Source organism: Protopterus annectens, chromosome 5.part0, assembly GCF_019279795.1.
Source record: "Protopterus annectens isolate FY-2018-M chromosome 5.part0, PAN1.0, whole genome shotgun sequence".
NCBI lineage: Eukaryota > Metazoa > Chordata > Ceratodontiformes > Protopteridae > Protopterus > Protopterus annectens.
Genome location: NC_056735.1, coordinates 1,193,708,573 through 1,193,724,233, shown reverse-complemented (window position 1 = coordinate 1,193,724,233; position 15,661 = coordinate 1,193,708,573). Strand labels below are relative to the sequence as shown.

Genomic DNA, 15,661 nt, shown 5'->3' with positions numbered 1-15,661 from the left:
CAGCAATATCTGTCAGCAGACTATAGCACACATAATACACATTATACTTGACTGCAGTGATATAACTTAGGCACCATATATAGCATCTGTTTGTCTATTGGGGGATACACATGTACATGACCAGATATCAGTGCTCATCTGACAACTGTGCAACAGTACCTGGCACACTCCATACAACAGACTAGTATACTGCAGCAGTCAACGCACTGTTTCAGGTACAATACACAACCTCACACTGGGGGGTTGAATCAAGGTAATGTATGGTGAACATTATCAGCCCATGCACTGCACACAATACATGTTACATATTTCACTGGTAATGCACACTACTCTTACTTGCCATAACCCTACCTACACCACAGTGACATACAGGGTAACACAGCACAACATATGGCAATGTAGTATGTGTTGATCGCAATACCCCACACACCTGTCTCTGGCCTCACACCAAGGACAGACAGACAGTCATGGTGAGCAATCACACCAGTACACAACATGCACCCAGTCACTAGCACACTCATTCCACCTCACATAATAAGTTTGCAATGTGTTAATGGGTGTGCATTGTGTCCTAGGTAGGTAGTGTGCTGTTGGCCCTGGGCCTACAGCAGCATACTGTTATGCTACCCTGCCCCTTGTGACACGTGTTATGATCGTAACTGCTCCTTACAAACAGTTAAACAGGGTGACTCATATGGCATATTACCTATCAGCATAACATTCAGCAGGGCTATGTCTGACATCTACTCATGGGGAGCCTTGCTTCTTAATTCAGTGTGGTCTACTACAGGGTATGTCATATCTGTGGGTAGGGTCCCGTACCTCCACCATGTGCTCTATACTGCAGTGACAAGGACGACAGACATAGGTAATTTGTGTTGTGGATGTTGGAGGTGTTACAATGGTTGGGAGACAACTGTCATGGGTGTGACCGAACTATGTATATCCAGCAGTGGTAACCTCTATGTAGGTAGTCTGTGTGCACTCTGTGGTGTTTGAGTGCATTGACACAGTTATTTGCATATGTCTGTGTCCTTCGCCATATCTGTAGCTGTCATGGGAGGTACATACCGTGTAGGACATTGTGGGGTGTGGAGGGGTACAGTGACCTACATGTCCATAGCTGACACACCATGTCTGCTGACACATTCCATGTACAGGTATTACAGGACTAGTGTGCCACTGTGTATATCGATGTGGAGCCTATTGTACACTTGTTGACCCTGTTCCCCCCTGACACATGCAATGGTGGGCAGGCATGTACATATGTGGTGGTTACTGGTGTTAGTGTTTTTGAATGGGGTATGGTACTCCAGTATCCACACTGGTGTTCACTCCATGCCTGTGATACCAGGCACCTGTAGCAAGACATCTGCACACATGTGCCTCACATAGTCTATATATGTGTATATATATATATATATATATATATATATATATATATATATATATATATATGTATTGATATATTTATATCTGTATATGGATATATATCTGTTTGTATATATGTATATGGATATATATCTGTTTGTATATATGTATAAATATGTATATATATTATGAATATATAGATGTAGATATATACATATAGATGTGGGGAGAGAGTGAGAGAGAGACACAGGGTGAGTGTGAGTGTGAGGGGGTGGGACAGAGAGTGAGAGATAGTCATATACAGACATATCTGTTGTCAGTCAGATCTATCTGTATATGTGTAAGTCTCTACAGATATCTATATATGTATGTGTGTATTACATATATCTGTATGTACATATTCTACCAATCTCGATGTCTGTGCAGTAAGTGAGAACCTGGTTCAAGGCTCCTGAGAGCACACCAGCGGTACCAGGCTATACCCGTATCATGCATTTTGGCCCCAGGACTCGGGACAAAACAAAAGGGAGGGGGTGTGTCCATATTCATGGAGGACACACACACCTCCAGGTTAGTGGCAACACATGAAGCATCACAGACCATCCAGGTGCAGATTACCATAGGCAAACCTGCTATACAACTGGTAGCATGTTACAGACCACCCTCCCAATCTCAGGGACCACAGTCGGCCTTCCTGTAGAAATTGGAGGATATGAATGTCCCACCACACACCATCATATTGGGATAGTGCGACTACCCTAACATACACTGGGTGCATTATTCTACCCCAAACACCCTAGCCCAAAGGTTCCCGGAATTCACTATGTCAAATGCAATGGAACAGCTAGTCACCTCTCCCACAACAGGAGATAATATACTAGACCTGATCATCACAAACATGGGGACAATGTGCTACACACTGGAAGTATACCCCTCACTAGTCACATCTGACCACAGACTAATCCCCCTGGATATACATATCCCACCTCCCCCAACACAACAGACTACTGTGGGAAACCTCTCACATGCCGACTTTACACGTCTTATAACTGAGTTGGTATCCTTAATGCCCACTGGACCAGTGTAATCCACTTCCCACAATGCAGACACCCTCACATATGCTTCTACAGACATCTCCAAGAATGCATGGATCATGCAATCAAATGGAACCATGACCCTCTCCACCAAGGGCAGGCGTCCTGTCTGGTGGACCCCAGCATTGAACAAATTGTATAACCACAGATGGCAGCTACTGCACGGCAGAGCATACTTCCATAGAGCTACGGCATCTCTCATCAGCAGTAGTAGAAAGATAAGTTTTGTCGTACAAACATGCAAGGCCAACAATGAGAGGGACATCGCTATGATCACTACAGATAACCACAAGGCCTTCCTCTGCTATGTTACACACCTCGGTGGGAACCCTCAGTTGTGTTCACAGTTAGTTTACAGTGACATATGCTACACTGAACACAGATAATGCCAACAGTCTGGCAGACAGGTTCAGTGCAGGTTTCTCCACTCCCTCACCCACACATGTGGAATTACTTATCCCAGCTGACTGTAACCTTCCTGTCATCTCAGATGTCCAGCTGGGAACCACCCTCAGTGGAGCTGTAAACACAGCATCAATGGGACCCAACGGTATTGCAGGTTGCATGCTACGTGAACTGCAAGAGGAGCTACACATGCACATTGCATGCTATTCATCCGTAGCCTTACTACAGCATATGTACCTGGACACTGGCATACAGCAACAGTAGTCCCACTCCACACAGGAGGCACCTCTACAGACCCTGGTAACTTCCACCCCATAAGCTTAACCAGCCTGGTCTGCAACACTATGGAAAGGATCATTATGGTACCCATACACAGAGACATTGGGGACTTAGACACTTGATCCCACCCGGTTTGGCTTTGTAGAGGGCAGATCCTGCCTTATGAACCTGGTTGACCTTTTCAAATCAGTCACTATAGCCATTGCTGAGGGCATAGCGGTCCATACAGCCTACCTGGACTTGCCTACAGCATTCGAAGCAATACCGCACTCTGCCATCATAGACATGATCAACAGCTGACATGTAAATCCATATGTCACATGATGGGTTGCAAACCAGCTAACGGATAGAAACCCTATAGTCAACCTCACTGGTGCCATGTCAGACTCAGAGCCAGTCACATGTGTTGTCCTACAGGGCTCTGTCCTGGGACTGCTCATGTTCGGCATATCATTCTCAGGTGTGGAAGCAGACATGGGAGGGTAGTGGCTGACAATGTTCAAAGATGACTGCATACTAGGCGCAATAGGTGATACACCTGATGACACATACATTCTACTGACAGGCTTCACGGACACCAACAACTGGTGGTGGAGTTATAGCCTGACACTGCATGCCACGTAATGTATACTCATACCCTTTTGGACGGACAAGGTACCTACATATTATCACATAGACAATAACCCACTGAGTACAGACAAAGTAATCGGAGACCTGGTGACACTGCATTGCTGACCTCTCATTTGACACCCACGTTGCCGAAGTGGTTGGATGGACTTCCTACCTTGCCCACCTTATCATGAAGGGATTCACATCCACATCAAAAGGGGTCATTGTACCCCTATACTCCTCCCTTATCAGGCCCATGACTGTGTACTCTGCCCCATTTGGTATGTACCTCAACTGGCACTTGCAACAGCTAGGGGACCCCATGAGTACATCACCAGGAGGATCAAGGGTCTGCAACAACTGTCATATGCTGGCAGACTAACGTAACTCATGCTCTATTCCATAGCATACTGCCTATATAGGGGTGATCTGTGCCTGATGTAGTAGGCCATGTCCAATCTGGTAGTGATGGACATGTTCCACCTCATACAATCCAAATACATCAGAAGCACAACAGCTACGGATTTAAACCTCAGCACACATATGAATAGGACATACTGTAGTGACAGATCCATCACTAAGAGGCTTCCCATACTGTGGAACAGGATCCCAGTTCATGTTAGGCAGAGACCCTCAATGACACTCTTCATGTGCATTCTTGACATGTGGATGGGAGATCATAGGTTTACAGCAGGGGTCTTCTCTGTGTCACTACTAGACAGAGGCACAGTACACTAATGCTATTATGTAGAGGGGTCTTCACTGTGTCAGTGCTATACAGAGGCACAGGTTTCTAAATCTATTCTATACACTGTCTGCAGATAGCCTAGTACTAAACTATGCCACTGTGAAACTATATCTGTCTATGTATTTCTGCAGCCCTCTCTATCTATGTATACACATATGCATATTTTATATATATATATATATATATATATATATATATATATATATATACATACATATCTCGATATACATACATATATACATGTTATATATAATAGATATATATATATATATATATATATATATATATATATATATATATATATATATACTCCTTTTTAGTTCCACATATGTATACACATAGTAACGTACTGCTGAACACCCATTACTGTACCACCTACTTGTACATTGCACTACAACCTACATTGCTATGTGCACATAGCTACCATCACATACATATGTATGTGGAGCCTTCAGTGACAGTTTCAGTATGTCCCCGTCCCTATGCACATCCTCATATACATAGATACAGACCAATAACACATCTGGAGGGTTCACAGTATGTAGAGTATTATAGTAGTACTTTACATTACCTGTGTTTGTTGCAGCTGTTTGTGTAGGCTTGCAGTTGCTTGGCCTGCTGTCTGCCTCTTTGCTTTGTTGTTTCAGGTTTGTTATTTCTTTCTCTTTCTTTCTTTCTTTCTTTCTTTCTTTCTTTCTTTCTTTCTTTCTTTCTTTCTCTCTCTCTCTCCCTCTCTCTCTCTACCTACCTCCAGCGGGTGCAATGACAGTATTGCATGTGTGGACTGGGAGTACAGGATGCTTTTGTAAGTATCTGCACATGTCCATGTGATGGCATCTGCACCAATTGTTAGCCAGCATTTACTAATTGCATGCAGCCTGTTGTGTAGTGATTGCAGTTCTCACTGTGATTACAGGCCTGTGCTATAAAAAGGTCTGTTAGGTAGGCGTAGCCCTTCCAGATTATCAGGGTGGGGACCATGCTGGTTTGCTGTGGACACTGTTCTGTGAGTGTAAGGGTTGGTATGTCTATCATATTTCAGGCTGTGTTGTAGACACTGCAATGCATGTTGTTCTGTAAGCTGAGTATTCCTTCCTCCAGTGTCCTGTTCTCCGTGTGTATGTAAACTGACACCTACGACTAGTAATACTGTGTATATGGGTGTGTGTGCTTTCATGTGTGGATTGTGGTGTAACTGGTATATAGCAGTGGCTCTTGCAATCTGTTGCTATGGCTTCAATATTTGGCCTTTACATTCACTCCTTGTATGCCTGCTAGGTGTCTTTCCTGTTATGTGTTGCTATAGCTTTCCTATTTTCCATTTACACTCACAGCTTGTAATGCTTGCTAAATCTGTTTGGCCAGCAATTCCCTATGGGGTGTTACTGCATGCAGTATGGTCTGGCCATGGTGTGGGCCTTGACACTTACAGGGGTATTTGATCATGCTGCTGAGCAGGCCTCAGATACTCTCCAGTGCATCTATTATCAGCCTCATGGATTGTACGTAGCAGTGGGTTACTCCAGTGACATATTCTGATACTCTGCAGTTGTGACTGTGGGTTATTTCAAGCATATGTATTAGTACACCATTTGTGCCGTGCAGGTGGTGCATACCTTCAGTCAGTCATAGTTACCATTGCATGTGTAGTTACACCTTTCTGCCTACTGTTAATACATTTGGCAGGGTGTCAGTGGGGTACAGTTGACATTTGTTTTCACATCAGGGACATCCCTGTAACTCAGTCACAGTTGCTATGTCTGAACTCTTAACTATTCAACTATGGCAGTGTTTATCCTGCTCTGAGTATGTGTGTGGCTTGCCAGATGCTACTGTGACATTATTACCTAGTAGCTACCAACTAGCATGACTGTTTCTCAGCACACAGTACTATTTTACAAATCCACTAGATTTGACAGTAAATATACATGACATGCTTTGTGTACTAGACTTGTATATTCCCTTTACATTAATTCCTACTATTTTATGATATATTTCTTTCAGCACAATGTTCTTGTATAGCACTCATGGCTTAGTGGTAAGTCATGCAGACTAGTGTTTCCAAGGTCCTGGGTTCGAGACTGATGGAGGTATTTTATTTTGCTGCTGAGAAACTACAGGCTTTGTCATTCAGAGTGACTAAGGCACTTTTAAGCAGTTGTAAGTGGGTTAGCGCTAGTTTGCGTGGAGGTCACGCATGCGCACTGCTGCTTAGCTTCGCGCACACCCGCTTACTACTGCTTAAAAGTGCTTACTCTCGCGCACACCCACGCTATTTTCTTTGAAAGAAAAGAAAATGGGGATATAGGAAAGTGGTTAAAAAGGGGTCACAAAGAGGGTAGGACAGTAGGAAAACAAGCTCGGGTTTTGCAGGAGGGATGTAGGAAAGGCCCATAGCTGCCCATTTCTTCATCAGCAACAGCTGTGCATATGTTTGTAATTTGGTGTGAAATTTGAAACCTTCCACCCCTGAGAGAGGTGTAAGGGCAACAATAATACTTGTTGTACAGCCAATTGTAATTGCCAGTTTACATGTCCAGCAGACATGTGTGCAAAATGGGCAGCTATGCATGGGGCGTAATATTTTTGTGGGTACAAAATGCCCTTTTTTTTTTTTTCTTCAGGTGAGAGTGGTATGTCAGGTACAGGAAGTCGGTATAGCTGGGGAGGTAGGTTGGGGAGGTTAACAGACAAGACAAACAAGATGCATACAGGGGCGGTGTATGACACATGTGGGGGGTTACACAATTGACGGGGATGGATGTTTGGATATCTCGAGCCCATGAGCCCACAGATGGCAACAGTGGAACTGAGATCCCCACCCATGGGCAGTTGCCACTGTGCCTTCACTGCCCAGGATGGGGCTGTGCTGGGGGCTGTGTAGGCCGGGCAGCAGGCACGCCCGTGAGTTGTGCCACCTGTGCCTCAAGCTGGTGTAGGGGCCAAAGCACAGCATGCCAGATCTCCCTATGCACCACAGTCTGGACACTACGGAGGGTGAGTGGATGTTCTCCTCTGGCCACGCTTGCAGAGGGGGGACAAGCCCCATCCCCTGCAGTGCTTCCACCCGCAGGTGGCACAGGGCCACCGGAGGAGGGTCCGGCCTGGGCACTACTGCCAGGTGCACTCGCCAGCTGAGGTGAGAGAGGTGGGTCCGCTGGAACCCGCCTTCCCTGTCGTCCTATGTTTTGCATTATATTATGACAGTTTGGGTTAGTAACCTACAATACCATTCACAATTAGTTGTAACAGCATGCATTAGTATTCCCATTGACCAAACACCCATAAATTCAAGCCATTGAACAGCAAGCATAACACATGCATAATTTGAACAGCAATACACATTCCAACAACATGCAGGGTTGATTGATGGCAACAGGCCATCAGGTTTGGATGTATGAACAGGGCAGATGCATCAACGTACATGCAAATATGTATTAACCAACAGGACAAATGTCCAGGGGTGTTAATTGTGATTGCACATACCCATTTCATGTGGAATGGATTATTTGTGGTTATAGGGTAGGGTGAAGAAATATTTAATTAACTTCAAATACCTATACATATGCTGTACATTTCTACTAGCTGCAGATATATACACACTGCAGGTCTGCCTACAGTTCCTATGTGATAACTACTTCAGGTTGGTGATAGGACTGTTACTGCTACATCAATATACATTTCATATTTATTCATACACATTAATATCTGGCTCTGTTCAGCTACATCATCCTGCTACATTTGCTTTATATGGCTATAGACAACTGTGGATGTTTGGTATTTCAGACAACCATACTATCTGCATATTGCAGACTGAGAGCAACATATCCAGAGTTTGGGACACACATTCCAGCTTCAGTACTGTTTTCAACACATGTTGCTGTTTGGTTCTGCCTGTCACATTCATTTCATTCTGTACTGACTGCAGTATACTTTATTCAGGAGTTATTACTACTTTATTGGTGGATTCATACCTCTTTCTCACACTCTCTCACTTGTTTTATTTTTACAATTCAGGATGGTACTTAATTCTAGGCTTTATTGACATGTTTTACCTTTAGTTATAACAATCCTTTCCAACAGTCTCACTTATGTCATGTTTCAAAATTTCAACAGGGATATATTTCACACGTGTTTTACTCAGCTTCTGCTGTACTTTTCAGCCTACTGCAGGTTATGTACTATTATATTACAGGTGGGACATCTTTATTTCAGACTTGTTTCATTATTATGTTTGAATTACAGGCTGCATCACACTTTTGTAATCAAGCAATACTTGCAAACTCTCTTACACTGTTACTTGCACATTTTATTAATTAGTGACTACACTGCACTCTTTTGCTAACTGTCATAATTATATATTTATTTACAGTTACAGGGAGAGAATTACTGACCTGCCTGGTGGTGCAACTGCACCAGCCTATCGCCATAGGCTCGACGGTTCACAGAACGGACACCTGCAGCTGTAATATAAATGAAGTAATATTGGAACACACATCTCCATAATATCAGCTAGGTTAATTTCTTACATACATAATTACATGTAACTTACTCAGTAGTGAGGCGTTGGGCATTTGCCGTGCCTCCTGGATCCAACGGTTCAGTTGGTCCTGCTTCTGTCTCTTCAGGTCTGCTTGGTGGTGATGGACCTGCTCACCAGTCCTTGGTATTCCTGTCGCACTGGTGAGATCATGTGCCAACCGGTCCCATGCCTCAGCCCTATATGCTCCCCACAGGACCTGGCCCTGCATGAGTTGGGCCTCATGATTATGGACAAGGAGCCAAACCATATATTTGGACTCCTCAACACCCCACATCTGTGCTCGGAAGCAACTACCCTCTCCTACACCTGACATCCTGGCTGCAAGTCGGTTCCACAATCGGTTATGCTGTGTATTCCCGCCTATGGGGCTTATATATGCCGTTTTTCCCCGCACTTATCTGTCATTGGCCATTTTGGAATTGTATCAGCTTCACAAAACCTGCTTCGTCATGCTCCTCTTTCTATTAATTCTTATATATATATGCTATTACTGCATTTCTAAGTGCAACTGTCATGGCTTAGTGGTTCAGTACTTTGACTATGGTGCATGGTGTCCTGGATTTGAACCTGGGCATTGCTTTTTATATTTTATGACTGTCTACACAGGCTAGGAGGTGTGTCTTTGTAAAGGCAGTTTTGATACAGCTTGCTCAACGTTGCCCGTCGGTTAGCTTGTTGGTGCGGTGCGCAGCTCCGCGCAAATGGATCACGCTGGTTTACGCGTGGATTGGCTGTCAGCACGCATATTACGCTCAACTCAGCTACAGGCACACAGTTTCAGTGTGTTAAAACGCTGCTCAACCCCGGGCACTCATTTTACACCTATTAAAACACTGCTCACCTACGGGCACTCATTTTACACCTGTTAAAACACTGCTCACCTACAGGCAGATATCCTCAACTTGTTACACTGTAGCTCAGCTATAGGCACATCTGACATTTTTTTTTTATTATTATCTCACATTTCTTCAAAATACATGGCCCATTTCATTACATTTTACATAAAATATAATTTTATATATGTACATATATGTCAGGGAATTGTTTCATGCTTATTTCACTAAAATAAAAATTGATGTTGTGGGGGCTCGAACCATGACTGCCTGCTCTTCAGCCAACGTCTCTACTGCTACACTATTGCTTCTTGGCTTACTTTGCATATTTAGTTCTTATATGCTTTTCCACTGACTGCTAACTGTGGCTAAGCGCCGGGCACGCCCGTGCAAACGAGCGCACTCATGGGCAAACATCTTTACAACTTATAAAAAAAAATATAAGATGTTAATTTATACATTTTATGTTCATAGTCTGTGGGGGCATGTGTTGTGTTGTGTTTATTCACATTTCCACGGACTCTGTCGTGGGCGTTTACTTTCGGGACTTTTACTCTTCTGGAGGCGTGTACGTTTGCAGGGCTCACCCTACGGACATACCCCCTACTGTCTTACACGGACCGTGTTAGCCTTAGGTGTGATTCAGCATGCCCTCATGCATATGCATGACATGCTGACGTCACACCGTTTAACTGCAGCCTCCGTGTAAGCCTTGTAACTCTTACACGGAGGCTTCATGAATCCTGCCCATAGTTAAGAATATAGCAAAGCTTAATTTAGATGTTTTTCTTTATTCATTTAAGACTGTCCTGCAATGTTTTAAATATTTCCTGTGATTTTGAACTCTGATGTTACTGTGATTCTATATTGAGTATTTTCTTGTTCTTTTATTATTTATTAAATATATTTAAACCTTTCATTGTGGCTGATATTTGTGAGATGTAATTAAATTCTGAGAGTACTTCCATATTGATTTGGTGACAATGTGGGTCATTTCTAATGGCCTTGCTCTTGGTCAAACAACCATTTGTATTAGCAATAACATTACATAGTAAGATTGGACACCCTTTGTTAAGGGCCTTAAAGTAGCTGACAAGGAGCTGGCTGGTGGCAGTGATAACTACCTTATTGTCTGGGTAGAAGGAAACATAGCTAGTAACCCTGTGCTGTGTGTGTGAGTGTGTGTCTGTGTGTGTGTGTGTGTGTGTGTGTGTGTGTGTGTGTGTGTGTGTGTGTGTGTGTGTGTGTCGTGCTGCAGAGAGTTGTATCTGGAAATAGTGTGTGTACTTGTCATCCTCCCAAAGTACGTCCCCCACTGGTGCGGATTGAGGCTCCTTGATTACTGGTGTAGTGATGGGGAGTCACACCTGCTCTGATGAGGCAACTTGAATACAGACTGGTACATGAATACGCAGGGCACAATGCCACATCACTTCCTGTTCAGTGAAGCAGGTGCAGTCTGAAGTTGAGTGTTAGTACATCTCCTGTGTAGTGTAGAAGAAGACTTGTATTTTATTATCAAGTCATTGTCTGAGCTTGCCTTTAAGTAATTACATGACTTTATGAATCCAAGGGCAATGTTTGGTTGTTAAGGTCTACCTCAGTGGTAGAACCTCTTTTTCTTTCAGGAAACTTGAATCTTTCTCTCTTATTTTGCCTTTGGCAAAGATGAGGTGAGTGTTTGTAGATTCCATCTGATAGTGGAAGAAGTTGCGTACCTTTGCCTTGCTTTCTCTTCTACTGCTTCAGTGTCTTCTGTCAGTGCTCAGTGTACAGAAGGCATAGTTCATCTTATTACCTTTTCGATGCTGTCTGAAAACTGTTTTAGTATTAAAGGCTCATTGCAGTAGATGTCAAAAGTTTGAGTTTGTTGCTCCTCCATGGAGAAGGGAAGGCCAACCATGATCTCCAGTAATTTCTCAATTAGACACAGTTCTCCAAGTGTTTTGGAGTGAATACTTGAAATTTTGGCTTCAGCTTAAAATAGCTTGAAAAATTCTATCATCTTTGCTTCTATTGGTCTTTTGAAATTATTTCTTTGAGTTGAAAGAATCATAGCTTGGATCATACTTTGGCGCTTGGCTCATACTTTGGCCTTTATGCTACTATTATTTCTTTCTCTCATTTGATCTGTTTTGGTTATGCTTGAAACGTTTGCTCCTGTATCAATGCAGTCATTCATGATCTTGTGGGAGGTGGACATGTGGCCCAGCATAGTTTAAGTTGGCTGTTTCTTTGACATGTTCTCCAAATGAGACCTAACATTAAGAAATCCGGACCCTTATTTGTGACCCAAATTACTATGCTAGTTTTTCATTTCCTGTTCTTGAGTTAATATACTCCAGTTATATTTATTGCTTGGAGAGCTTTTTTCCTGTGATTGCTATATATTTTTTTTAAGGATTTTGAGTGCACCAATCGCTGTATGTAAAAAGTCCAGTGTGATGCTTTATAGTGTCATAGCTACCTGGAAAACTATTCCTAGTTTCTTGGAAAGAGGATCTGATGTTTTTGTTGCTTCAACTTTTTCATTTCTCAGATTTCATGAAGTCTCAGACTGTGGGTGGGTGTTATACATCTGTACACTAGCACCTCACATTTTACTTTGAGTGGCAGATTTTCATAAGTCAACAGATGCTTGCTTTGTTTGCTGTTGGGTTAGGAAGTGAAGTCATATGTCAAATTCTCAACAGTGGTGTAGTGGTTAACATTGCCATCTCGCAGTACTTGGTCTGTTATTTCAGTTACTGGTGGGGATGCCTTCTTTGTGGCAACAGCAAGTGTTTTGTTTGTGTGCATAGGTTTTTGCCACATTCTCCTTCCACTTCCTAAAGAATATGCTATAAGGGACTTAAGTCCCTCATGTTCACCCACAAAAGGTTGTGCGTGCGTTTATCCTTTCTGTGACAGAGTGGCATCTAGTTCAGGATTAGTTTTTATACCTTGTGCCCATTGATTACGGAGGTAACCTGTGGCTGTCTGTGATCCTGAAATTCCATAAAAAGGTAAGCGAATGAAAGAAAACATTTTCCCATGCCAAGAGACTCAAGTCCCCTGTTTTCTATTGATGTAATTCAGTTAGCATAATAACTTGCTGTAGTTCATACTTCTGTAAGGCACACAACTGTGCTGTAGACTCCTGGAAGTCCATATTTAGTTTTAAAAAAGTAGTATAGTGTAGTGCAGCTTGGTCCCCTTGAAATAAGTTGGCATTTGCATGTGAATATTTACAGTATTCACTGATCTTGGAGAGAGACTTCTGAAATGGATTTTTCATTAGTGCTCTCTCTTTCTGTCACATGTTAGCATACTGTGATTTTTTGATTTTATACCCATGTGTATAATTAAAGAAGTAAATGTAATCTAGCTGTGGGAATCCTTACTGAAATGTTATTTATCTTTCTTTGTTTTCAGGAAGATAATCAGATTTATTTAGAGGATAAAGAGCTAGACTGTGGTGGCAAACCACATTTATGTAACTCACGTAAGAAATTCCCCCATGGACCAGTGAATTAAAGTGCCAAGATGTTTTATTTTACACTTAGTTTTGCGCAGTGGGAGGATAATATCTCATTAGTTGGACTTGTATCACAAGTCTGTCTTAAAAATGGCAGGTTTGAATATTCCTCCTCTAAATGATTTTGTAAAATTCGTTATTTACTGGAGCTTAGGTACTCCAGAATGTCAAAGGGGTATCTATACTAGTAATTGATAGACGCACAAACTCTTATTTCGGAGTATTTAGGGTGGCCCAGTAGTGTAGCAGTTGGTATTGCTGCCCCACTTCTATGCATTCTCAGATTCATTTCCCAGGCTGGAAGTACCTTCTGTGTAGATTGTCTGTTCCTCCTGTGTCCACCGGGTTTTCACTGGTTGCTGGGATTTCTTTTCATATACGCAAGTCATGCAGGCATACATGTGCTGCTGTCAGTGCCCTGGCTAGATTTGATTGTGCCCTGCGCTCCTTTATTGCCAGATTAGGGCACATCCTCCTCAATGACCCTTAATGACTGGATGAATGTAATACAGGATTTAGTTCTATAACATTTTTTGTTAGAATATTTATATATTTTTCAATTACTTATTAAAATCTAATCCAATTCCAGTCATTTGGATCAATCACAGAGCCTTTTGCCTTTTACTATTTTTTTTACAAACTGATTGTGATTTATGTAGATTACACAGCATTAACTATGTACATATATTCATGAGTAAAGCTTGTTAAAGTAGACCACACAAATCTCTCCCTCCTGTTTTTGTGCTTGTGATTAGTTTATAGGTTTATAGAAAAAAAGTAACTTTTCTGAAACTCTTAAGGTTAGCCATTTCAACTCTTTGTAATATGTTTACTGTTTGTCCTGCAAGATGAAGCCCAACAACAACAGGGTTGTCCATTACTGACTGAAGGGGTAGGTGTCTTTCTTAGGATTATGTATGTAATACATTTTTTATGTAAAAAGGTTTTATTTTTAGGTTCATCACCTTCATATGCTGGACTGTTATTTTTATAGGTTCTCATAACACAAGTACACTACTGATTGTACTGCAGTAGAGTTGGTGCTCTTGATAGTTGTACTTGTGAGGCTTGGCAACTCCCACTGTCTTGGCTGCCTTTTAAGTGTTATGCAGCCTTGTGGAACTCATGCTTGATTACTGCTGTCTAATTTTTGGACAACATAGGGCAGGGAATAGTCTTAGGCCTGTACTCTGAAATAGGATTGATTATATTTGATGTGTACATTAGTGTAGCATTTTAAGAAGTTTTGGTTATCAGTTTCGCCCATACAGTAAATTAATAAAGTTATGCCCTGTCAAAGGAATTGTGCTGGATTTTTAGATTATGTGCCCAACTTTTCAAAACAGAAGATTACTTCAGGAAACTATTGGGAACTAGAAGATGAGGAAGTGTAGGGATGGACACTGGGGTAAGTAAACAGTCATGCAGCTGATAAGATTCCCAGCAATTATTCCACACGTCATTCTAAAATATACACAAGCATTTAAAAATCAGAATATAAGAATAAAAGAGCAGTATTTTGCTTTCTGAAAAAAATATTGTATTAGCTTTTAACTTTGGACACTGCAGATGAAATGTGTTACACAGTGTCTGATATTCTGTCTTTGCTCATTTTTCTAGGATGGCATGAGTTGGAACCTAATAACCCCCTGTTTGCTCCCAGTGAAATGCTGAACAAGCTCGTAGAAAGTGGAAAGCTGGGTAAAAAGACTGGAGAAGGCTTCTACAAATACAACTAAACTGGGAATGGAACAGTTTTCCTTGCTGAGTGATGGTGCCAAAATTATGTAGTGTGTACTGCAAAATAGATGCTTCTTACATTTCTTTAACTTGCCATGATATTGCTTTGCCTGGCTTTACTTGAATGTTAATATATTTTTGCACTATTGAAATAACATTTTTTATACCAGAAATGTTCCTGAAGAGTAATTCTGCAAATAATATTTGATTGTTATAAGCAATATTATGTGTAGAAATCAACTAAAGGCATCTGTAAATGGAATAGTTTATATAAATAAAAAAGCAAGTCATTTTGAATGTATATTGTTTTTTGTGCATTTTCATTTTGTTATGCAGAACCTAGTATAGAAGGCTGTAGTATGATAGATACTTTTCACCTTTAAAAAATCTATTTGCTGACTTAAAGGAGTGGATTTGGCTCCGCGTTTATTAATATTTTTGAAGTTTTATTTAGTTCAAAAGAAGCATGTCTGTAATAATCAAAAATTATATTTCTAATGTGGAGTCATTCTCCAAATAGCA

The 15,661-nt window shown here is 41.7% G+C and overlaps 1 protein-coding gene across 1 annotated transcript in view; it reads left to right on the top strand.

The window, feature by feature from the left end:
* HADH (hydroxyacyl-CoA dehydrogenase) overlaps positions 1–15,436 on the top strand; it is a 625,146-nt gene extending 609,710 nt beyond the window's left edge. Inside the window, exon 8 of the mRNA XM_044071062.1 lies at positions 15,020–15,436. Within this exon, the coding sequence (XP_043926997.1) occupies positions 15,020–15,138 (119 nt within the window). The 3' untranslated portion in view covers positions 15,139–15,436. The remainder of the gene's footprint in view (positions 1–15,019) is intronic.
* Positions 15,437–15,661: the final 225 nt, after the last annotated feature.